Source organism: Hydra vulgaris, chromosome 11 (genome assembly GCF_038396675.1).
Source record: "Hydra vulgaris chromosome 11, alternate assembly HydraT2T_AEP".
NCBI lineage: Eukaryota > Metazoa > Cnidaria > Hydrozoa > Anthoathecata > Hydridae > Hydra > Hydra vulgaris.
Genome location: NC_088930.1, coordinates 43,995,710 through 44,022,500, shown reverse-complemented (window position 1 = coordinate 44,022,500; position 26,791 = coordinate 43,995,710). Strand labels below are relative to the sequence as shown.

Here is a 26,791-nt window from a genome sequence, read left to right as displayed (position 1 = left end):
TGCTGCTACATCGACTGACAAATAGCCTGACTCGCAAGGGAGTGCTGCTACGTCGACTGACAAATAGCCTGACTCGCAAGGGAGTGCTGCTACATCGACTGACAAATAGCCTGACCCGCAAGGGAGTGCTGCTACATCGACTGAGGGTTTGGTTGGGGCAGGCAGTCTATCATTATTAAAAAAAAAAAATTCCGGTCTTGCATTTTAATTTTTACTTTTTGTCAACAAAATATCGAAAAAACTTTCGGACAACATCTAAGGGTTCTATATATATATATATATATATAAATATATATATATATATTTATATATATATATATAAATATATATTATATATATATATAAATATATATATATATATATATATATATATATATATATATATATATATATATATATATATATATATATATATATATATATATATATATATATATATATATATAAATTCGGATTTAAGAAAAACCATAGCACTTTTATGCCAGTTCATTTTTTAAAAGATATTTTAAATTTTTACCTATTACATGGCTCAAATATGCATGTGGCATTTATTGACATTAGTAAAGCCTTTGATAGAGTTCATTTTGATACACTATTTACGAAACTATCTAAAAATATCTCTGGTGTAACTTTACGCTTACTCATTGTCTGGTATGTTGGTCAAACAGCTCAGATCTTTTGTGGTGGAATATTATCCAAAACATTTAATAACAGTAATGGAGTGCGACAAGGAGGTGTACTGTCTCATCTATTTAATATAAATATTAACTATCTTAGTGTTTTACCTAATAAAACTACTGTAGTCTGTTGTTTGGGTCCTTTTCTTGTTAACTATCTTATTTATGCTGATGATATTGTCCTGTGTGCACCCTCAGCCAATCGTCTCCAGATCATAATTGACTTATGCTCCAGTTATGCTATGAAATATGATATAGATTATAACAATATTAAGTCACAAATAACATTTTTTGAAATTTATAAACCCCTTATAAATACCCCTTGTTTTACATTAGCTGGCATGGTTCTCACATACACTAGTCAATATAAATATCTGGGTCATTTGATCTCAAACGATATGCAGGATGACAAATATATTTTAAAATACGTGCGCTCTATGTATGCTAAAGCTAACCTTATACATAGAAAGTTCAGCTCTACACAAATTCAAACAAAGATCATGTTATTTAATGCCTTTTGCAGCCAAATCTATGTATGTCAGTTGTCGTATCTTTAAAGAAAAGACTCATTCCATGGCCTATGGGTTGCATATAATAATGCACTTCGCTTGATATTAAACAAGCCACCATGCAACAGTGCTAGTGAATTATTTGTGAAATATGGTGCCCATTTACTTAATTTTTTATTTGCAAGCAACAATACTCCTCACTGTTACTGCTGCAGAATAATGAGAACCTCATCATAAAAGCTTTTGTTAACTCAGACAGGTTCTTGCAATCTCCACTGATGTTTAAATGTAGAGCTGAGTTATATTTATAACTCTAATCCACTTTATTTTACCCATTGTATATTTATTAGATTGGGCCTTGAGCCTGTCAATAAATTCAATTGATTGATTGATTGATATATATATATATATATATATATATATATATATATATATATATATATATATATATATATATATATATATATATATGGATGCTATGTATGATTGTGTTTATGTATATTTTTGTATTTATCTTGATTGGGTTTACAACAATCATAATAATATTACCACCACTATCATGATCATTAGTTCACTTAATACTGTAAATTATAGTGATTTAAGTTAAATCATTATAACTTACAGTAATTTTCAGTAAATACTGAAATCAGACCATTTTAAACTTTTGATGATCATGATGATTAAGTTTTAATAAAATTACTGTTTAGTAAACAGTAATTTTATTATTTTAAATATAATTAAATTAAATAAATTAAATTTACTTTTCAGTATTTAAAGTGAATTTCAGTATTTAAGGTGACAATACGTACGCGTTTGGCGCGTACAGTAAGCGTTTGACGGTAGTTTTGCGCGTTAGGGGTTTGTATGCGTTTGTGTACGCGTTTATATATTAAAAAAATAGCGAATGAAATTCTTTCAAAAAATGTTATTTGAAAGACTTTTAATAAATGAATTTTTTAAACTATGGTTAAAAAACAAAATCAATAAAATTCCAATAAACTTAACTATAAAACACGAAACTAAATGAATTAAACTCCCGTAAACATTTAAAAAAAAAGTTTTTAAAATTTCCATGAGAGAAGAAAAAATAACTTTGAAATATTTTTCCACTACAACAAAGAAAATGCGCTCGTTTAACGCAAATTTGTTTGCCTTGTAATGTTTTTTTTACGTTATTATTGTAAATAACGCTTTGCGATTTATTTTAATAAGAAGTTCATAAAACTAAGTGTTCATAAAAAAGTAATTTAGGGATAACTATTTATACATCAAATTCAAAAAATGAATAGTAAGAAGAGAAAGTTAAACACATTTAATGATAATTTAAAGAAAATGTTTCCTTTTATAACGCAGATCAAAGATGAGCTCCTCAAATGTACTATTTGTCAAAGCCTATTTGACATTAGTAGTCGTGGACGGTCTGCAATTGAAGATCATTGCAAATCAATCAAACACAAAATGGCATTGAATGCTTCTATATCGTCAAACAAAATCACAAAGTTGATGAAGAGTCAGAGCTTTGGTCAAAATGAAAAAATACTAGCCATTCAAGAAGGAACAATTGCATTCCACACAACCAAACACAACCATAGCTTTAGAAGTGCTGATTGTACACCAAAACTAGTTAAGAAATTTATAATCCAAGATTTGCTTAAGCGCGTACAAAATGTGAAGCAATAATTATAAACGAGTTCAAGAAATATTATGAAACTAACTCAGAAATCCTTTATTAAAAGCACTGTATGTGTCAATTTTTTTTGATGCATCAAACTACAAGGACGCTCAAATGTATCCAACTTTGGCTCGATTTTTTGATGTTAAAGAGGGAGTGGAAATTCAGCTGATTAACATGGGTTGTGTAAATGGAGAATCATCAAATATTTGATCAGAAGTTATCTTTAAATGTATTAGTGCTAACAATATTTCTTCAAAAGCTTTGGCTATTTCTGCAGACAACACCAATACCAATTTTCGAGGTTTAAAACGAAACGGTAATAGCAATATTCACAAAAAGTTTATCGTTAAGTTTAACCGTGAAATCATTGGTATCAGTTGCAAAGCTCATATTTTATCAAACGCAATAAACACTGCATCTGGTTGTTTATCTTTTGTTGTGGAGATAATTATTCCTCAAATTTATTTATTTTTTTACCGTTTTGCTGTTCAAGTTTCTAGTTTAGAAAATTTCTGCGATGAGGCCGGTGTGGAATATCGAAAATTGCTAGGATTCTCAAAAGTTTGTTGGTTAGCCTTACTTCCAGCAATCGAAAGAGTGCTTAAGTTATATTAGCCACTAAGATCATACTTTTGAAGCTTAGAAAATTGTCCAAAATTTTTATTTGTCTTTTTTTATAACGAAATGGGTGAAGTAGTATTGCTTTTTGTTCACAGTCTAGCCAATGTTTTTTATAACACAAAAAAAAAATTTGAGAAAGATGATATTTCTGCTGCTAAAGTTGCCGTAGTATTAAAGGGTTTGAAAATCTAGAAAAAAAGAAAAATTTCTACCATTCATGGTAAGACAGCATTTGCAAGTTACCAAAGAAAGTAATCATCATTTGAAAAACCTTTTTCTGAAAGAAGTAGACATTTTTTACAATGTCTATCTAGAGAATAGAGATGAGTGGACGCGTCACTTTAATCAGGTTAAAGTTTTTATACGGTCTTTACTTAACTGTAAAGTTGAATGGATTAAAATTATTGAAACTATAGAAATCACAATCGATGACAATGAATTGTTCGACGCAATTCGGAGAACTAATTTATATTGCACAATGGAAAAGTTTTCTTTTTGGACCTCACAGTCACAGTGTTGAATTTAACAAGCGATGGGTTGAAATTTTTTCTCATTTCGAAAATAATCACGTTCCTTATAACAATTTGTTAAAATTGGTGGAAGCCGCTTTATGTTTTTAGTAAAACCAATTTAAACAAGGCCCGTAGGCAGGGCGGAAGCGAGGGGAAACGTGCTTCCCTGCGCTTTGTCCTGTTTGGCCAGTAAAAAATTGAAATTAAACATATATTCAAAAATTGTTAGTACAACACAAAAAAGTGCAGGGCGAAACCGTCTTGCAACTATAAAAAATATAATTAAGCAATTCATTAAATTTATGCAAAATCTTATCAAAAAATAGGTGAATATAGACGCTAAAAAAATTACCCTTGGGTGCCTTTATTTTTATTTTATTTTTAGCGCCTCTTGAAAAAGTGCGCCCCTTTAAAGAAATGGTATTTAAATCAAGCTACAGTCCTGATTTAAATACCATTTGTATTTTTACATACCAAATTTACTCCTCGTACGTGTCTGGTATTTTTCAAATATGGTCACCTTATGTTTACTTACTTATTACTAATTAAATTACAGATATGCGTTTTACCGCATATTAGGTCTTTGGTTTAAGCTATCGTAAAATTTACGACGTAAGTTCACACAATGAGATTATCCACGGATATAGGGGGCAACAGATTAAGTTCAGATTTCATAACAGCGAATTTGCACTTGCGAGAAATGGCATAAGTGCAAAGCAGTTGTAAAAACTGGTATAAGTGCAGTTCACACTTATACCAGGTATGCCCAATGTTTGCATATTCTTTCGTCGGATTTACGCCAATTCGTACTTATTCCAGTTCGCAATTAGGCCAGTTTTGGCAATTGCTTTGCACTTATGCCAGTTCGCAATTTAATATAGTCATAGAACTAAAGAACCCGAACCTTGTAGAATTGTTTATCGGTGTTAATATAGGATAAAACGAGAAAATAGTTTTTCGACGTTTTCCCTAATTCGGCATACCTAATTTATTAGTACTTTTATGCGCAATAAAAAGTATTTTATAACCTTTGGTTCGATAATTTTAAAAACTACACAAAAAACGCTAAATTTTTCCATGGTTACAAGTGGCCGTGTTTAAGACGTCTGTAAATGTGTTATCACGTATTTTAGGCGTCTAAAACGTCTTGCGTTTACTGGGTTCATTTTACGGCTCTGGACAGCCTAAAACACGTCATATACATACATATATGTATATATATATATATATATATATATATATATATATATATATATATATATATATATATATATCAGTGTTTTCAAACTTAAGTGTAATTGCAAAAAAGATGTCGAATTTCACTAACAATTGAAAAAGATTTTTGTTGGTATATGAGGAGCCCATTTGCAAAACTTACAAAGACCGCGTAAATTGATTTTGAAAAAATGATGAAAAACTGAACTACTAATAATTGCACATCAACAGAGATCGGTAATTTCCTTTGCCTTTTTTTTCGAACCAAATAATTTTCAATAATTCTAACATTTGAATAGATAAATAGATATCAGTATATAAAATGTTGGAAAAACTTTGTTTGTAGATCCTTAAATATGACCATTAAAGCTATGTTTGATTATGATTTTTAATTGATAAGGTTAGGTTTTGTTAATTTTAAAAACTGACTATAAAATTAATTGATTTATTGGTTTCACGGTTTAAATCAAACTAATATATTATGCATAATATAATAAGTCTTTTTTTTGTTAAAATATGACTACTTTTTTTTTTTTTTTTTTTTTTTTTTTTTATTCACCTCCTCAAGGCCATGAAGGCCACTACAGATGAGGAGGCTACTCAATAGTGGTTATAACCCTCTCTCAACTCTATAACTCCGAAACACGAACCTCGACGAACAAGGCCGCTGCGCGGAGAAACAAGTTGAGCGCGGTACTACCAGGGATGTGGTGGGGATCGAACTCGGAACCTCTCGCTTCTGAAGCGAGCGCTTTACCACTACACCACTACCGCATATAAATTTATTACATAATAATAATATTTTTGTTAGCCTTGACATTTGCATAAATCTATTTTATATAATCTATAAATCTATTTTATATAAATTATTTGTATTTTGCAGAGGCATGACCAAGTAAACCGAGAATGATCGAGAAAATTGCGTTGGAGAGATCCTGAAATGAGCGCCGGATAGAAAAGGCTTTAGTGATCGTGAAAAACTAAACCACGACAACAGTTTATATGTTACTTTTTTAGATTTTTAATTTGAAATATGTTTAATTCTTGTTTATACTTTTAATTTTGTGTTTTATTTGTTTCATATAATAAGGCACACTGGTTGCCGTTTCTGTCAAATTTTCTGAACGTTAAATTTTTTTCGGCAAAACCCAACAAATTCTGTGATTGATTCTGACGCTCATTGCATAACAAATGTCTTTTGAACGTTCAAAAGGCGTTCAGAACGTTTTTTGAACGTTTAAAAGACGTATTTTCTAGACCAATATTGTATAGCTGCACTTAAACGAAAAGTCTTATTTAATTCTTTTTACGACGTCTATAGAACGTAAAAAGGCGTCTTTTAGCGTCTAATCTTTTTTGTTTTTACACAAAAAATAATATATTTTTTGTGTGAAAATATAGCTCTCGTAGTAGCTGTTTCACGATATGAAAGTGGTTGTCTTAACTTTTAAGATGCTTGCGCAATTGCAAAGTTTCATGGTGCCCCATGTATTATAGTGCCCCCTTCTCCCATATAGCTTAAGTTGCTAATATTTCTACATAAGAAATCCTCTCGTTTAGATTGAAATATAGTAAAGTACTACAAAAAATTTTTTATTCAAATTCAAATTAGTCTTTTTTGAAACCAATTAGAAACTTATTACAATTAAAAAAGCACTCAGAAACGACTATCAAGTGCACCAATAAATTAAATAAACAAGAGAGAAAATGTTGAAAAAGATGAAGATCATTTATCTACAGAAATGGATTTTACAATAATGGAAAGATGTCCTTCGAAAAATTGTAATTTTTGACAGATGTAAAATGCATTTTGTTACTGTTTTGTAGAAGGCTTCTGAATCAAAAGACTTAAGGGGTAAACAAAAAAAATCATGTCTTAATGGGCACAGGACGTCCTTGAACGTCCATAGGACGTACCGTTTAGGTCCATTCGTCCAAGTCCAAAATGGTTCGTTTTTGTACGTTCATTGGACGTCCAAAGACGTACCATTTTGGGCTCAGAGGTTTTTGGATGTCCAAAAACGTCCAAGTCCAAAATAGTACGCTCTTGGACGTCCATTAGACTTTTACGCATGCGTGAAAATAAAATATTTACAAAAGGTTTGAAAGTTGTCAATTTTTCAACCTATTTGATAAATATAACTATTTAGTTATAGCTATCGAATATTACCTTATGGTTTAACTATACAGCTCTATAACAATATCTTTTTATTTAGATTAATAAATTTAATTAATAAATATAAACGGTAATCAAATAGTCAATTATTATTAGAGATCTCTGTTAATTTAATATATATATATATATATATATATATATATATATATATATATATATATATATATATATATATATATATATATATATATATATATATATATATATATATATATATATATATATATACATAAATATATATATATATATATATATATTTTATATATATATATATATATATAATATATATATATATATATATATATATATATATATATATATATATATATTACATATCAGGGCTGTAGAAACAAAAGTTATTGGGGAGGGGGGACGGGGCAAATAACCCCCCCCCCCCCCCCCCAATATAACTTTTTCAGTATCATTTTTATTAAGAGACGAAACAGCAAGGCTATTATTAGTTGTGTGGCTTAAACAACAAAGCTTTTAAGTTACAACTATGGAACAATGATTATAAAACTGTTAAAAAAATGTTACTCTGAATTAAAAGGTTTTTTAATGTTGTTACATTCGTGTATCTTGGATACATTCATGTATTTTGTCAATACCTGAATGTATCCGTATATCAATTTTTTAAATTTTATTCTTTGTTTAGAAATTCAATACACTTTACTTTAAATTTGCAGAAAAACTTTTAGCGGACTTAAGATTTGCAAGCCCAAAACCTTGATAGGTTTAAAAGCATCGAACAAAGTGGAGATGTTGATTTTATTTTAAAGATGACAATATGGAAGAAAAACAATAAGTTTATTTAAGAGATTCAATATTATCGAAAATATATTAAAAACAAGTTTAAATGAAAGAAAATGCAAGGTAACTTCTAATGTTTACTCAATTTGACAATAATAGCCTTTATTCCAATTTTTATTATTGCTGAAGAGTGATGCCGTTTATATGTGTAAAAATTTAGTGAAAATAATAATAGTAGGGTTCATTATCGAAATTGCAAATTTCGAAAATTTTCGATTAAAACGGTATCGAAATACTTTTTTTTTTTCGAAATCTATAAAAACTTATGAAAATAATCGAACTAGTCAAATTAATTTCGGAAATAAAAAAGGAATTTCGAAATGTTAAATTAATTTCGAAATAAAAAATTGAACTTCGAAAAGTGAAATTAATTTCGAAATAAAAAACAGAATTTCGAAAAGTGAAATTAACTTCGAAAAAAAAAAGTGTATTTCGAAAACCGAAATTAATTTCGAAAGAAAAATCAGAATTTCGAAAAGTGAAATTAACTTCGAAAAAAAAAAGTGTATTTCGAAAACCGAAATTAATTTCGAAAGAAAAATCAGAATTTCGAAATGTGAAATTAACTTCGATAAAAAAAAGTGGATTTCGAAAAGTGAAACTAATTTCGAAAGAAAAAAAAGAATTTCGAAATGTGAAATTAACTTCGAAAAAAAAAAGTGGATTTCGAAAAGTGAAATTAATTTCGAAAAAAACAAAACAATATTTGATAACCTAAATTAATTTCGAAAATAAAATTAGATTTTGAAAAGTTTATTTAATTTCAGGAAGAAAAGAAAAAAGAATTTTGGAAAGTTAAATTTATTCCAAAAAGTAATTTTAATACATTATATTTTATTTGCATAATAATATTAAAATAACCGGGCGCCTAAATAATTTACCACGGGGTGTTTCAGCAGGTAGACCTTTTATTATATATATATATATATATATATATATATATATATATATAGTATATATATATATATATATATATATATATATATATATATATATATATATATATATATATATATATATATATATATATATATATATATATATATATATGTATATATATATATATTATATATATATATATTGTATATATATATATATAATATATATATATATATATATATATATATATATATATATATATATATATATATATATATATATATATATATATATATATATATATATATATATATATATATATATATATATATATATATATATACAGAGCCGGAACCAGCTTTTTTTGGTCTTTGAGATAGCTAACTTCCAAACATGAAGCAAACGCCAAACAATTATATGTTTATACTTATATTAAATAAGGATGCTTTGCAAAAAATTGCGATTATTGGAGGCTGGGAACAAATAAGCCCCAAAATTTGTGGCCCCACCTGCCCCAAACGTGAGAGCAACAAGTTGAAGAAATATTTTTTGTACTATTCTCAACTAGATATACATTCATTGACAAATTTTAAGTTTCATAGTATTATCTTTCAGCGTTCAAAAATAATGACTATATAAACTTTACAATCCCCTCAATTTGAGGGGGGTTCTGACTTTATATGGTCATAATTTTTGAAAGCTAAAATATTTTACTATGAAATTTAAAATTTATTGATTAATATAAGTCTAGTTAATAATAGTACAAAAAATATTTCATCAATTTGTTGCTCTCACGTTTGGGACAGGGGGGGCACAAGTTTTGGGGCTTTTTAGTTTCCAGCCTCCAATCATCGCAATTTTTTTTGCAAAACATCCTTATTTGACATAAGTATAAATATATAAATGTTTGGAGCTTGCTCCATGTCTGGAAGTTAGCTATCTCAAAGACCATTTATATATATATAGTATAGTATATATATATATATATATATATATATATATATATATATATATATATATATATATATATATATATATATATATATATATATATATATATATATATATATATATATATATATATATATATATATATATATATATATATGTATATATACATATATATATATATACATATATATATATATATATATATTATATATTATATATATATATATATATAATATGTATATATACATATACATATATATATATATATATATATATATATATATATATATATATATATATATTAATATGTATATATACATATACATATATATATATATATATATATATATATATATATATATATATATATATATATATATATATATATATATATATATATATATATATATATATATATATATATGTATATATATATATATATATATATATATATATATACATATATATATGAAGAGAGAGAGAGAGAGAAAGATATATATATATATATATATTTGTATATATATATATATATATATATATATATATATATATATATATATATATATATATATATGTATACATATATATATGTTATATATAGAGATATATGTATATATAGCAAAATAATACCATTTTGGTAAATTTAATTTGGTGCCAGTATGCTTAGTATGTAATGAATCTGTTTTAGTGTGCAAAGAATATAATTTGAAGAGGCACCATTATTCCAAAAATCTAAAAACCTTAACCAGTTTCTTAACGAATTAGGGTAAAAAACAAATTTATAATTAGTTCGTTGGACAACAAGATTTTTTAAAAAGAGGCACTATCTTAACAGTAAATGCTACTGTTGCAAGCTATGAAATTAGTCTCTTTAGTTACAAATTCCAAACCGTTCAGTGACCGGGAAGGATTACTTAAATTTAAAATTGTTCACACCCCTTCCCTCCTCAATGCATTTTTTGTGCATTTAGTCGGAAAAATTTACCCTTTTAAATAAGCCGGCAAATGTAGACCTTTTAGACCAGTCAGTCCTCAAATTTCAAAAAACAAGGACCTTTTTTTTTACTTAGCAAAAATTTTAATTGCACCCCACCACATGACACCTACTAGCACCTGGCCTGGTGGCAGCTCAATGATTGAATGATGTATTTTCCAGACAGGAAAAGAAAATAAAGACTGGAAAGAAAACAACTTGTCCTCAATTAATCTGTTTGTAAAAAAGCTCATCAGATAAACAAAAAAGAATACAAGTGTTTTAAGTTACTAAGAATTATAAGTGAAAACAAGTTTCAGTTCAATTCGAACTCTTTTAACATTATTTGATAAAGAAATGTTTTTCATTATTTGTTTTCTTTAATAAAAACCAACTGCTTCAATAAGCTCGGCGCCAGCCGGTTCCGTAGCTCCGTATCTATTAAACCGGTTGAACTAAATAAACATTCTGATGGTACCGATGTCGCTGGAACTGAAAATATTACCCGTGCAATTTGTGTTAAAACCGGGAACAATTTTTGATTAGCTTGGAAAAATTCGATGGCACTATTTTCGTAGCTCTGAAAGTATTGCAGACTGTAATCGTTTATTTCTTTTTCCAGTTTATCATTGTTTTCAATTAAATGACAACATGATTTATCTGTTACAAGTTCAATTAAGTTGATTGGCTTTCGTCTTTGGTTGTTAACGAAAGTAGTAGTATTTGCAAACGGTGGCGTTGACGATTGCTGAAATGTTTTTATGGTATTGTCAGTTGAGTTGTTTGATGAGTTTAAAGTGTTATTTAAACAATTTGTTTCAATTGTTATATCGATTTCTTCGGATTCTTTTAGATGCATTTCATAAAATGTTTTTATAAACATTTTTGCCTTTGTAATGCATTCATATCTATCGATATCATTTTTGATAAACTCAAATTTACGAAATTTGAAATCAAGAAAAGTAGCTGCTAAGAAAAAATCATTAGCAAAAACGTATTTAAAACGTCCTTTTAGAGACCTTAATAATTCCTTTTGAAAAGTCTTAACTAGTTCTGTAAAAATGGGTTGCGATTCAAGTATTCCATTTAGTAGAGAATACAATGTTGGAAACAGAAATGTTACTGTAACATATTTCTTTCCGCTAAAAAGTTTTGTTAGCTCTTTAATTGGGTGTAACAAATCACATAAATCCTCCAGCACCTTAAATTCATTAGCAGTGGGAAGATAGTCTTTTATATTTTGGTATTCAATGCTTATCATATCCAACGCAGTTTTATTAGTTAATATAGATTCAATCATATCGAATTGGCTATTCCAGCGAATAGCTATATCCTGTACTAACTTTATTTTAGTTTCATATCGAAGTGTTTCTTGAACTTCTCTTAACTTTTTTTGTAACATCTCCGAATGCTTAAATGAACCAACAATATGCCTACAGGATGAAATTACCTTGGCGATTTCCAATTTGCCTTCGTTAATTTTTTCAATTTCTTTAACTTCACTTTCTGTAATTTCTTTATTAATTAATTTTCCATTACCGTCGTAATCCTTTACTTCGTAACACTTTGAACCATTTTTTAATTTTTTTACTTTTATATCTCTCGTGTTTAAAAGATCGTTAACCACAAGATTCAAACGATGACCAGCACATGGAATCTTAAGAACATTATCATCAAATTTATTTACTGCAGAGAAAATGTTTGCACCTGAGTCAGTAACTAGTGCAAAAATCTTAGTACTGATTGACCATTCACTGAAGATTTCGTTTAACGTATTAAATAAATATTCAGCTGTTTTCACTTCAGACATAAACCTAAGATCCAGGTTTCGGTCAACCAGAATCATATTTTTGTCAATAAAATGACAAGTCACACCGAGGTAGCTGTTTTTACTCAATGATGACCAAACATCACAAGTAATTGTAATGAAATGACATCCCTTCAATTCTAGCATTAAAATTGATCTTAGATTGTCCGTAATTGATGGAATTAATTTTTTGCTCACCGTATTTATGCATGGCATTTTGTAGCTTTTGTTTAACTCACTAACTAAATTTACAAAATCTGGATGACGTACTATCGAAATCGGCTGATCAGTACCAACAATAAAGTTTATCAACAACTTGTTTAATTTTTTATGACCAGTCTCTTCAAAACTATTTTCATTACCGCTCTCAATATCGGATATATCGTCATCGTTGAGTAAAATTGTTGATTTTTTAGATATTTTTGAATTAATGCAATGATCAATTGATAAATGGGATTGCATTGAACTGGTCGAACTGTTGTAAGGTAGAATCTTATAACATATATTGCATTTTGTTTGATTCTTTTGGTCTTTTTCAAAATATGTCCAAACGAAGCTTCGTTTTCTTATTCCTTTCTTAATAACGGATTTATTTGTTTTTGACATGTTTATTCAAACTAAAAAGCAAGTAGTTTTTTTACTCGTACGCATACAACAAATATTAATAAATTAGTATCTTATGTTATTAGTAAATGTGTAACACATGTTACTTCACTTAGGTTGCCGAGTGATTAAGGAGATTATTATAACTTTAGTTACATTTTAGAGTTATGTAACAAAAAGATTGCTAAGGTATAAATATAATTGTTTGAAATCGTTGTAAATCTCATCTAAGTAATCACTAGAGAGTAATTAGCCGTTTACGTTGCAACAATGATTTCATAACTTGCGTTAGAGGCCCTTAGGGAATTGCACGTTATAACTTTTAAACATCATAATTATATCATTTAGGAAAAGCGCACGAACTTTTATGTAAATTCTAAATCTAAAGTTTAAAACTTACGTTATGCAAATTTAAAATTAAAAAGTGTTTAAACTAGTGTTGCTATCGACTTTGACTAAATCGATTAAAAGTCTACTAGTCGAAGTTAGTCGACTTTGAAAAATCTAATAGCGGATCTAATCGACTTTGGATTATCTACTAATCGACTAAAAGTCGATTTAGTCGAATAATAGTACTTTTACATGCATTTCTAATATCTTTTTATTTGATTGAACATTATAAATTTTTTTAATTTCATTTTGTTTATCAAAAGCAAATATGACTGTTGAATAGAATGTAATTTTTTCAGAGCCGGAATATAGTATTTGCCCCCCTTCCTTTCATATTAAATTAAAAAATTAAAATATAGTATCTCCCTCCATCCCAACAACTTCTCTCCTAATCCAGCACTAAGTTTTTTGTTTACTCTCTTGAAGTTCTATTAAGGGTTTGAGGATTTCAGCAACTTCCAAAAAAATTACTTTTAGTTACCGGTACCGGTATCTGCGGTCACTTGAGAACAACTAAAAGTACTCAAGAGTAACTTACAATACACTGAAAGTAGCTTCACAACATCTTCAGGTAATTATGTATGGTAACTAGAATTAAATACCGCCTAAGTTAACAATTCGTAATGTTAACAGTCAGTAACTTGCCGAACCTTAGTTCTGACATAGTATCTAAAAAATAATATACAAACAACCAGGCCTGAAAAGAAGTTGGGAAAGATTCATTGGGTGTGTGTTTGTAAAAATATTATTATTTTCATCTTACACTATTTTTGTATACTCTTTCTCTATTTTTACTATATTAACATTTTATTTATATTATTTTTTCATTTCTTCAGTATTTTTATAAATAATAAATAATCAAAATTACAAATTTCTTTTTTCGATATCCCAATTAATTTAAATCCAAAATATTGTCAGTTAGCTTCTGTATTTCTGGGTTTACGACTGATCATTTAACGAGGGCTCGCCAAAAAATGGTTTTTCCGCATGATTTTCGGCAACTGCCTTTTTATAGTCCAAAGATTTCTTCTGACGGCCCTGCATTATTAAACAACTTCATAACATATGACAATAATTATCATATTAAAAAACTGTATAGTTATGTGTTTTTTTTTGTTTGTTTTTTTAGCAGTCTTTGCATGTGATTATTAAAAAAGATTTTCATACAATATCGATACTATATACAGTGCTGATCCGTTCCGTTCTTTAACTAGGGCTCTAAAGATAATTAAATTGTGAGACCCTTCATATCTAAATAGTTTGTTTTAAAACTTATATTTATTTTTATTTTACTATTTTAGATTTATATTTGTTTTAAATTTATCAAGAAATCAAAAGGACTTTTCCACAATATTAAATCATTTAGACCTAGCAAAATTTATCCTGCGTGGCGTTCATATTGTTTTGTTTCATTAATATTTAAGTTGTATAATTTAAAAAAATATAAAAAAGACGTAAATTAATTTTTTTGTTTTTTTACTTCCCCCCCCCCCCCCCCTCATATTTCGACTAAATCGGCTTTTATTCGACTTAGTCGATTTCAAAAAAGTGTTATTCGTTCAAACTATAATTTCAACAATTTTAATATAAGTTCAAAAGTCGACTTTGGTTGACTTTTGAAAATATATTAGTCGACAGTCGAACTTTTTAATAACATCACTATAGTGATGTTATTAGTGCTAGTTGTTATTAGTGCTGTTATTAGTGTAACTAGTGCACTAGTTTAAATATAGTTTAACCAAATATAGTTTTGAATTTTATTTTGAATTAGAAGTTCAAATTTTTTTTATTCAATATTGAATGAATATGCTTTTAAGCATCTTTTTTCAATAATTAATAAGTAAAAACATGAATAAGTGAATAAGTAAAAATTTTAAAAATTATACGTTTACAATTTAAATTTACAATTTAAATTGTAAACAAAAACACTTAAGTAGCTTTTGCTATAGGTAGGTTTTATTAATTTTGAGAGAGCTAATATTTTATATAAAACATTTCACCGTGTAGATGTAAGGGGTCATTTTCAAATTATGTCACGCAAAAAACTTTTCAGATCCCCCTCCTCCCTTTTTCACAAAATGTCACAAAATATCAACCCCCTATCTTATCCTGAGGTTTCTAATCCCTGCAAAAGAACCGTTGGGGTTCTAATCTAATCCCTGCAAAAACATTTCGAAGCAAATTTTAGAATTTCGAAAGTGAAAAATTGTTTCGCTATAATTTTTAGAATTTCGAAATCTCAAACATATTTCGAAGCAAATTTTAGAATTCCGAAAGTTAAAAATTGTTTCGATGTTATTTTTAGAACTTCGAAATCGAAAAATTATTTCGAAGCAAATTTTAGAATTTCGAAGGTGAAAAATTGTTTCGGTAATATTTTCAGAGTTTCGAAATTGCAAAAATATTTCGAAACAAATTTTACAACTTCGAAAGTGAAAAATTGTTTCGGTAATATTTTCAGAATTTCGAAATCGCAAAATTATTTCGAAAGAAATTTTACAACTTCGAAAGTGAAAAATTGTTTCGGTAATATTTTCAGAATTTCGAAATCAAAATAATATTTCGAAGCAAATTTTACAATTTCGAAATGAAAAAATCGTTTCGATACAAAATTAATTAGTTTGAAATTATTTCGAACTTACCGAAACAAAAATAGAGTTTCGAAAACTTTTTTTTTTATCGAAAATTCAACATTTGCTTTCGTGAACAACCTTAAATAATAGTTGTATTGATAATAGTAATATATGTGATGTTGTGACGCGCTTGCTTTTTAAACAAGAAAATCCAAGTTTGAGACCTACCACGACCCTTAAAGTACCCTGCTCAACTTAAATCTAACCACAGCGGCCTTGTTTGTCAGGGTAGGTGTTTAAGTTAAGCGTTCAGTTAAAAGCTAAAAGTTTATATATATATATATATATATATATATATATATATATATATATATATATATATATATATATATATATATATATATATATATATATATATATATATATATATAATTGTGTATATATATATGTATATATATATATATATATATATATATATATATATATGTATATATATATATATATATATATATATATATATATATATATATATATATATATATATATATATATATATATATGTATATATATATGTACATGTATATACTCTATATGGTATTTAAATTTGGTTCAATATTTAATCATGCTTTTAGTTTATTTTAATAATTTTTAAGGTTACTCAAATGAGAGGAGTGGGAGGAGCAACTCCACGGAAAACAGTTAAAAATGTTTTGAATGCTATCATGGAATACCGGCATTATTTAGCGAGGATGGAAGAAAAGGAAAAAGGAAGTTTACGAGCACTCCTTGTTATAAATGCATAAAAAGTGACCATTGAATGCGAGTTTGTAGTTATTTCATCTTATATAAGAATGAAATATTTTTGTTAACAGTAAATAGCAGAACGTGAAACGGTAGTACATTCCTCATTTTCTCTTATTCATTATTTGCAAATATACTTGTGGCTGTTTTTTATTTTAATTTAGTTTTTTTATGTATGACTTTTCAAAACTAATAACAAGTATTTTAATATAAATTTTTATCATGAATGTCTTTTAGTTTGTTGACTTTTTGGATATCAAATTCAAAAGCAAAGTTTGTTTACATTACTTTTGAATTTAATTGTTTATTTTTGGTTTTTTAAAACATGGTCTATGATTGACAGACAATTTTGTGATAAATATGGTGTTGGCGTCCTCCCATTGGACAAAAGATGTATTTTAGACGTCTAAAAGAGTCTTGTCCTAATTGGAATGGGTCGTTCAGTAAAAGCCACTCTCAATTTATGGGTATTTATTTGACTTTGGTGGTTCACAAGATCAACTTACTCTATGTAAGCATAATTGAGACGCAAGTATTCCACATTAAATCTCAGTGTTGCTCAATCACTTTTTTCTTTGTTTTATATATATCTTACATTGTCTACATTCTATATAACCTATATGTAACTAATGAATCTTTATGTAACTTTATGTAATATTTATGTAACTTATGATATCTTTGCTATTATAGTTCTCTTCCTCCTGAGACTCCTTTCGATGTTATTTGTTATCAAATTGATCACCGCTTTTTATTTATCCATCAGCCAATATTTTGGTTATTGGTAACTTTAAACTAATTGGTTTAAAATTCAAACTTGAAAATTTTTAATATTGTCATTAACAAAGTCTGACTTTTATCATACATGGTCTAAACTTATTACCCCTCTCAAGAATAAGGTCGAACCATATAATATGTTCGACCCATATAATAAATTCAAACCATATAACAAGGTCGAACCATATAATCAGGTCGAACCATATAATCAGGTCGCACCATATAATCAGGTCGAATCACACTTTTTCGAGTATTCCAGAGAAACAAACTAATAAATTGTTAGACATTCAAATCATTTTGCTGTTAAATTTGTTTGTTATTTAAACTCTTCTACAGCTTGTGGTCTTGACATTATCCCTATCACAGACTAACATTTTTAATAACTTCTTTTTATTACTCTTTAAACAATTTAACATCTTAACTGATTCTTTATTTTTACTTGCAATAAAATAGCATTAATGACACACCTGCAGCATTTGTATGTAGACATTATCTTCATAGTTAAATGCTCTTTCGTGGTGTTCCGTTATAAGATTGTAATGACTTCTGCGAGCATCTTTAAAACCAAAAAAGATTTATAAGTTAGGTACAAGCAGACAAGGCTAGGTTTATTTTTCTTGACACGTCAAAGGCTTTTAATAATATCGGGCATTTCTTTGTCATAAGTTTTCTTTATTTGGTGTATCTTGAAAAGTTTTAAAAACAATTGAAAAGTTCTATTTTAATTGCAGTATTAAAGTCGTCTTTGATAAAAAACACTCAGCAACAAGCTTCTTGTAAAAAACTTTTGTTCATTTAGTTCTTTTCCTCAAGCATCAATGTTTAGGAACGATTCAAGGAATAAAATGATAGGAAAAAATGTGAAAAGAAATTTTATTTGTCAAAAGTTTATTAATCTTAAGGAAAATAAAATAAACTTTTTTGCGTTAAGTAAGAATTTGTTTAAACCAGAGTATATAACTTGTCAGAAATTCATCAAAGATTAACAATCCCAATCAATTTTTTAACTTATGTTACAAGCGCAACAACTTAATCAAAAATTATCCTATTTAAACTGTTTGTTTTTTAAAATTATGTATAAAAGCTATCTGACAAAAGCCATCCTATTGTCAGACTCAAAATTTAGGACCAAAAATACCGTTTAACTTACGTTACGCAGAAATACAAGTATAAATATGCTTAAACTTTTATGTCAGAATTCTGCGAATCGGTATTGTGAATTGTATTGAAACTTTTTACATGATGCTGTGAATTTAACACTCTTTGCAAAAAAAAAAATAAAAAAGTTCCGTTAGAAGTAATCTTTTCAGGAAAATAAACATGTTATTTTGACACCATATAATTAACTTACGTTACATTACTTGTTTTACTGTGCGATTATTAAACAGATTTTCACCGAAGTCAGCTCATATCTCTGCAACAAGAAGAATTGGTCACCTAATAATATATGGAAAATCATTTTATTGCTTGTGACGAATGAAAAAGAAGCCCAGGTTTAATTAGCTGAAAATTAGTCAATTTCCGATGACAGATCAAAAGCGTTGGTTATACTTGGGTATGCAGCTCTAGGAAAAGCTGCTTTTCTTTTCTTAAGGGCTCTTTTAAAAGTACGATTTTCGTTATTTAAACAGCCCGTGGTTTTATCAGTACCATTTATTTAAATTGCATTAAAATATAAACATTTACTTTATTGAAAATTTTTTTTTTTACAATCGCTACACGTTGTTTGAAAGCAATATTTGTAATATTGTTGGCGGAGTCTTTAGTATTTTAAGTTACGAAACAAAAATATTGCAATTAAAATTCCATTCATTCAATGTTTATACAAATAATCTGTCGCTCTACGATTATTTGTATAAACAAAAATCAACAACAAAAGCCCCTAAAGTAGACGAAATTCAACTTATAGTCTTATAGTTTTTTCTAAGAACTTAGTTGGCTTGTCGGCATTTGACACATTTCAGTCCGTATATTTTTTGTTTTAAAGACCTTTTTTAAAGAAGGCAGTCGGCTTTTTTAAAGGTTTCTTGTTCCACCTCCCTAAATATCTAATTCTTAAAATTGCCTCTGTTTTCAATAAAAACATTTTTAAAAAAGCGCCAAAACGTTTATGTTAATTTTCAAGTAGAGTTTTAACATCCGTTACACAAATTCAAAATTAAAGTGTGCTTTAACTAAGCATCTTTATTCAAACTTTTAAAGTAAAAACATAAGATTTATTATTAACACACATGAATTAATAAAAAATTTCAGTCTTTAGACGAAACTTTTGGAAAAACATAATTTTATCGCGAATTTACCATTCAAAATCCCGGGATTATTTTTGAAATATCCTGAGATATGGTTTTTTAAAACTACGATGAACACTTGCGATGCTTTCATTATCGATTTATAAATTTTGTTATGTTTAACCAATCAATCTATCATATTGTAATAATTACTAACACGTTTATGAGAAAATGGTTAGACACTAGATAGAAATTATAGTAGTTAAAATGTCACAAAGTAAAAATAACAACAACAATAAAACCAATAATGGATTTATATTGAATAAATTCATTGAGTTAAATTGTGTATTTGTGTTAATAAATATTTTTATTTAAATTTATTTACTTTAAAACTTTTTAACTTTAAACTTTTATTCTGGAGGCGAATGCATCAAAAAGTTGACAACTTATTTAAGGTGGTACATACCCTTTATTAAAAAATGGTACATACCCTTTATTAAAAAATCAAATAAACTATTTTTACCATATTTGACGTAAAATTTAATGAGGAATACGTTTTTAAAATTATTTTGTGAATATTCTTATTAGAAAAACTGATTTAAGCACCTTTTTTAAAGACTCTTAAATTTTTCAGTCATAGCAACACCCTTAGCAACCATCTTTTGACTAACTCTTAAAGTTATGCCCATTTGAGTATCAAAATTTGATTACAAGGATTCCTTAAAAAAACCGAAACCAACTTGAGAAGTTTGCATTCGACTAACAGTAATTTTGTTATAATATGTTTCATTGTTATATTGCGCATTATTTTGTATCGTCTTACGTTTCATTTGGTACCTCCTCAGCGTGACAAAATAGGGTATGAGCGTGCCAATATTATTTGATGAAATTTGGCAAGTACAAAGAAAATGGTTTTACAAAATTAAATAAAAACTTACAAAAATAAATGAACACGTCTTCAACAAAAATTTCTTCAATAACATAAGCGAAGTTTTCATTACCAATGAAATCACTAAAAACGCTACTACTTGCAAAAATATTGCAGAATATAAGAAACTTAAAACACTCTCATTTTGAAATTAAGTTTAAGTTTATATAAATTTCTAAAGAATAGGACGACAAAACACATTCACACAACACCTACTTTGAGCACGTTGTTAAAAAGCGGTCACATATTTTAACTTTAAAATCAGTGCAGTAAAAACTAGGCACGTAAGATACGCACGTACCTATATCATGTATTATAGTCTTATTGCTTATTTATCCAACAAAAAATATATCACAAAATATTTTGGCAAAAAGCAATATTTTAGTGATATCTAAATGTATCAAAAAAATATATATATCTGAAAAAAAACAACGAAATATTTAGTCACACACTTACCGCAATTTAGTCACACACCGCAGAATATTTAGTCACACACTTACCACAAAATATTACGTGCGTGGCAATACAGAGATAAGATTTTTTTTTTTTATGCCCCAAGAAATACTTACGGTCTTATTATAGAGCACCGCGGAAGAGCATTTAATAGGAAGTTAACGCCTCCTTCCCAACCGATGTCACAAAACTTGCCCAGAGGTGGGGTTTGAACCACAGATCTTATTATTTGACCTCATAAATTAAAAAGAAATAGTTCATATGAAAAAAATATCAATAAATATAAAAGAATATTATTGTTTATACTTATATTAATTGTTTCTAACATGAGTCTTGTCTTGATATAGTTTACTTTTGTTTAAATTTATCTTAATTTTGTTAACTAAAGTTGAACAAAATAAAAAAATACACGACAAGTAGTGTCTAGAAATTTAGTTTTTGTTTGAATATGTTTTCACAAATAAATGACACTACCCAACCAGCACAAGTCCGTAAAATTAACACATGGTTTCTGTTTAAAACCTTTTAAACAAAAAAAAACAACACGTATCAAGAATAAAGTTTAAATTTCGTAAAATTAACCATTATTATCAGTGGCGGATCCAGCATTTTTTGATCTTTGAGATAGCTAACTTCCAGACATGGAGTTAACTCCAAACATTTATATGTTTATACTTATGGCAAAAAATGAGGGTTTGCAAAAAATTGCGATGATTGGAGGCTGGGAACAAAAAAACCCCCAAATTTTTGCAACACCTGCTCCAAACGTGAGAGCAACAAGTTGATAAAATATTTTTTGTACTATTCTCAACTAGACTTATATTCATCGATAATTTTTAAGTTTCATAGTATTTTCTCTCAGCGTTCAAAAATTATGACCATATAAAGTTTAAACCCTCAATTTGAGGGGGTTGAAAAAAAAACCCAATTTTGTTTTAGAGTTAGTCGATTGTTTTAGAGTTAGTCGAGGCACACCTCAATGTGTTCAGTTCAATAAGTCTTTTCAATATTTTTCTTATTTACGACTTAGAAAACATTTTCAGATGTGTTATATTGTGTCCTATGAATAAAAAACTTAATAACATTCAATAAGAAAAATATTGAAAAGATTTATCGAACTGAACACATTTTGGTATGCCTCGACTAACTCTAAAACAATCGACTAACTCTAAAACAAAATTGGGTTTTTATGATGCTTTGAAAATTCAAAATTTTGATTTCCACAAAAAAGGTTTGTCATTGCAACTGTAGGTAATAAAGCGATTCAATAATTTAGTTGTTGCAACAATAATTGGATGATCAAAACATAGAGAAAAATAATGGTTTCTCGTATTGTATTATCAGATTAATGGCGGGTGTGAAAATTGTAACTGATGAAACAATTGTTAAAAATATTCACAAATTAGATACAAATTGCGAACTCAGGTTCAAGCAAACAAATGGAAATTGATTGAAATGAAGAGTTATCTCCGAAAGCTTTAAAGATATGCAAAAAACCATTCAAGGTTAATGTCCGTGTTACAGCAAGAGCTACAACGATTAGATTAGTGGCAAAATGTTTATCACAGGTTCTTAATCCAAATAACTATACAATTGTAGCAAAGAAGTGCAAAAAATTTCTCATATGATATATGAAAATTTCTCATATGAATTTCTAACATCATTACTCATATGATAGTTTGGAAGAATTCATAAGCAAAAGTAAAGATTTCTTGTGAATGTTTTAAGTTTGGTGGATAATGTCAGCATTGTTTCTAAGAGAAAATACAACGAAGGACAACTCATTAGAATAAATGTAATACAGGGCACGGAGATTATGAAATTAAAAAAAATCCCGTTCATTTATTGCCATAAAAACTAGTTATTGCAACATTAACAGAGCATTTGATTGAGTGTGGTACAAGTTTTGTAGCTACTAATTTCAAAAATATAGTTGACATTATCACATAACAAGGTGTTCTTAGGATATATCTTATATTAAGTATCTACTATACGTACTTTATATAAGATAAAATATATACTTATAACATGAGCATTAACGTTTGATTCTTATCCTTTTGCTTTTATATTTTTATTAAAAACAATAAATTACTTACCAACATCGGTAAAAGCAGGTATTATATTCAAAAAAAGTAAAAGAAACTTTAAATTCATACTTGCTATTTTTCTTTTACACAAAATAATAAATTACTTTATGATATAGATTGTGTTATTTTAAATTTTAAACGGAAAATGTTAATTACTTAAAAAATTTATCACTATGGATATGCAATATTCAATGTTAATAGCAATCTTTAAAAAAGATTTTACATACAACGCACAGAGAGAAATACTAAGAATGATCAAAAACAGTTAAAACTCAACAAAGGTTGACAAACTTCGTAAATAAACATGTTATGCATTTAAGTAATAGTCTAAGATTTTAAATTTGACGTTTACAATGGTCGCATCCCATTGGGCATGCGTTGTCCGTCGGACGTTTAACGGATGTAGAGACGTCCCTAAGACGTCCGAAGGACGTCCCCGGACGACGCAAACCTACTGGGATACTTGTGTACGCTCGCGTTAGGTTTGACTACACGTGTGAAGAATAGTTTTAGTTAAAACTTTAAATCTTTAACCAAAACACAATATTTTAACACATTGCTATAGTTAATATTTGTATAACAATGGTTTTTTAAGGATGTTGATAAGTACTGTATTTAAGATTTTTTATATTTATTTTATTATCTACATTAAAATCATTAATTATAATAACTATAATATTTATAATTATTAGTAATAACATGGCAAACAACGTGGTAAATGAATGGATTTTTTTTTTTTTTTTACTTTATTGTAAAAATTGAGTTTTTAAAATTTTTATTTATTGTTGTTTGATTTTTTTATTATAAATATATTATGGCTAGTAAAAAAGAAACTTAATTGCTTTATTGAGTCTAAAAAATAACACGAGTCCAGGCAAAATTAGCATTCATGTTTTAAAACATGTCTTTTGATATAATTGAATCTTATAAACTTTATTATTCTAATCTTTATTACATATCTTTAAATCACTGATGTCGAGGCGAAATTCCCGACAAATTAAAAATTGCAGGAGTAAAACCAATTTTTAAATCTGGACACTAATCTAACTGTTCTAATTACTGACCTAAATCCGTCTTTTCCTGTTTTTCAAAACTAATAGAGCGGAACCTATAGATAATCTACAACAGACTGTATATCTCTAAACTGAAAACAATATGCTTTACAGTAAATAGTTTGATTTTTGAAAAAATTGTCTAACCGACCATGCTATTGTTGAGTTTGTAAAACATATTACTAATAGATTCAATTATGACTCTTTTACATTTGGCGTTTTCATTGTTTTGTCTAATCGTAAATTACCCTTATTCATATAAAAAACGCAATCACTTCAGAATAAAAAATGTAAATTTACTTTTGGTTTATAAAATACTTATCAAACAGAAAACAATACATTCATCGTGAATCAGTAGAAAGCTATAATCTGTGGGGTTTCCTTAACCTCAATTTTAGGACCCCTGCTGTTCCTAATATATATCAATAATTTACATTTTTCATGTAATCTTTTAAGTTTTATTAAATTAAATGATGACTCCAATCTTTTTATTTTTCTTAAAAAAGTCGAAAAGAAAACTCGTTTTGAAATTAATCGGTAAATGTTAAAAAGGCGGAAGTCAAAATATTTAAACTTTCGGAAAATGAAAAAAAAAAAGAAGCATTTTCCCCCATAGCAAATTTTTGTTAACGGTTTAATAATTTTTTTTTTGGAAATGTTTTTCACTTTCAAAAAAAAATTATTGAACCATTAACAAAAATTTACTACGGGGGAAAATGCAGTTTTTTTAGTTTCCCGAAAGTTTACATTATTGGACTCCCGCCCTTTTAATATTCAGCAATTCAAATAGGGTAAACTAACCACTTAACATTTATTTAAAAAAATAAATTCGCATTCCGTAATATAAACAAACAAGTTTAGATTTAAATAGGTTACTTAACAATGAATATAATTATACAAAAATTTAAAAAAAAATTAAAGTTGTGTTTAAAGCATCAATATTTTAAATACTATTAAAAGACCTATTTCTGGCCATTTGACCTTAATTCTGACCGCTTCTTACCTAATTTTGGCCGGTGCACCGGCCAGATTTAAGATCGTTTCTAAATTATGCAAAAAAACTAACGAAATCAAGAAATACAACCAAAAAATTATAATATTAATAAATTATAATACCAAGAAATTATAACTTCGATATTCAATTTAAATTCAAAAAGCAAAATAAAAATTATAAATAACGAAAATGTTTTTGTTTTTTTCTAGTTTTAAACAATTTTAAGTTTTTTTTCTTCCTGGTTTTTATTCTTTAAATTAATTTTTTCATTTCCTATTCTTCTTGAATTAATTTTTTTTAAATACCGGCAGGTTTTTTTTTTCTTTACTTATTTTTTTGGTTCTTTATTACAATATTTATGACACAGATACAAATAATATAAAAAAAGAAAAGTTAACGTCAAGATATTGTTAAGAAATAGAGAATAAATATAAAGAATACACTCTTAAACAAAATCAGGAAATCGCAACTGAAATTCAGGGATAACTTACTGAATTAATCATTGCGTTTAGGCACAATTGATTTTTAGGCGTTATCGCCTGAAATTCAGGGAATTATATTTTTCTGAAAATCAGGGAAACCAAGCCTTCTGAAAATCAGGGATTTTTGTTGCACTGAAATTCAGGAAATGTATTACTGTATATTCAGGACAAAACTTTCACCAACTCGGGTTTTTATACCGTTTTTATAATATTTATTATATCGTCGGCATTTTTATTGTGGATAAAATTAATTTTGAAAGAATTTCGCCATTGCCGAATTGAGTAAAGTATTTCCACACGCCTAATTTAACCTGGGATTCAAAAACTATATTATACTATGTTGTTCGTGCACTTCACATTTATAATTGTTCGACTATTAATTCCTTAAATTTATGATAGAATTCATTATGACTTCATTAATCATGTTATTTAGTTCTTACTTGTAGGTAGAGATAATTACAATAATTAAAGTTAAAAGAAATTTATGAATATAATTACCAACATTACAATGCATTTAACACTATTTATATTGTACACTTGTGTGGATAAATACATGTCAAAAAAAATAAAAACTATATTTCAAACACAAATACATCTCAAATAAAATAAAAAGATTTCGTT

General features: G+C 27.5%; 1 protein-coding gene across 3 annotated transcripts in view; it reads right to left on the bottom strand.

Moving 5' to 3' along the window:
* The window catches only part of LOC100209956 (tyrosine kinase receptor Cad96Ca), a 69,591-nt gene extending 45,840 nt beyond the window's left edge, over positions 1-23,751 (bottom strand). The window contains exon 1 of one of the 3 annotated variants that reach the window (XM_065808929.1): positions 23,652-23,751. In XM_065808929.1, coding sequence (XP_065665001.1) covers positions 23,652-23,709 — 58 coding nt within the window. In that variant the 5' untranslated portion in view covers positions 23,710-23,751. The remainder of the gene's footprint in view (positions 1-23,651) is intronic. The other 2 variants (XM_065808930.1, XM_065808932.1) reach the window with 2 other exon arrangements.
* Between the last annotated feature and the right edge of the window lie 3,040 nt (positions 23,752-26,791).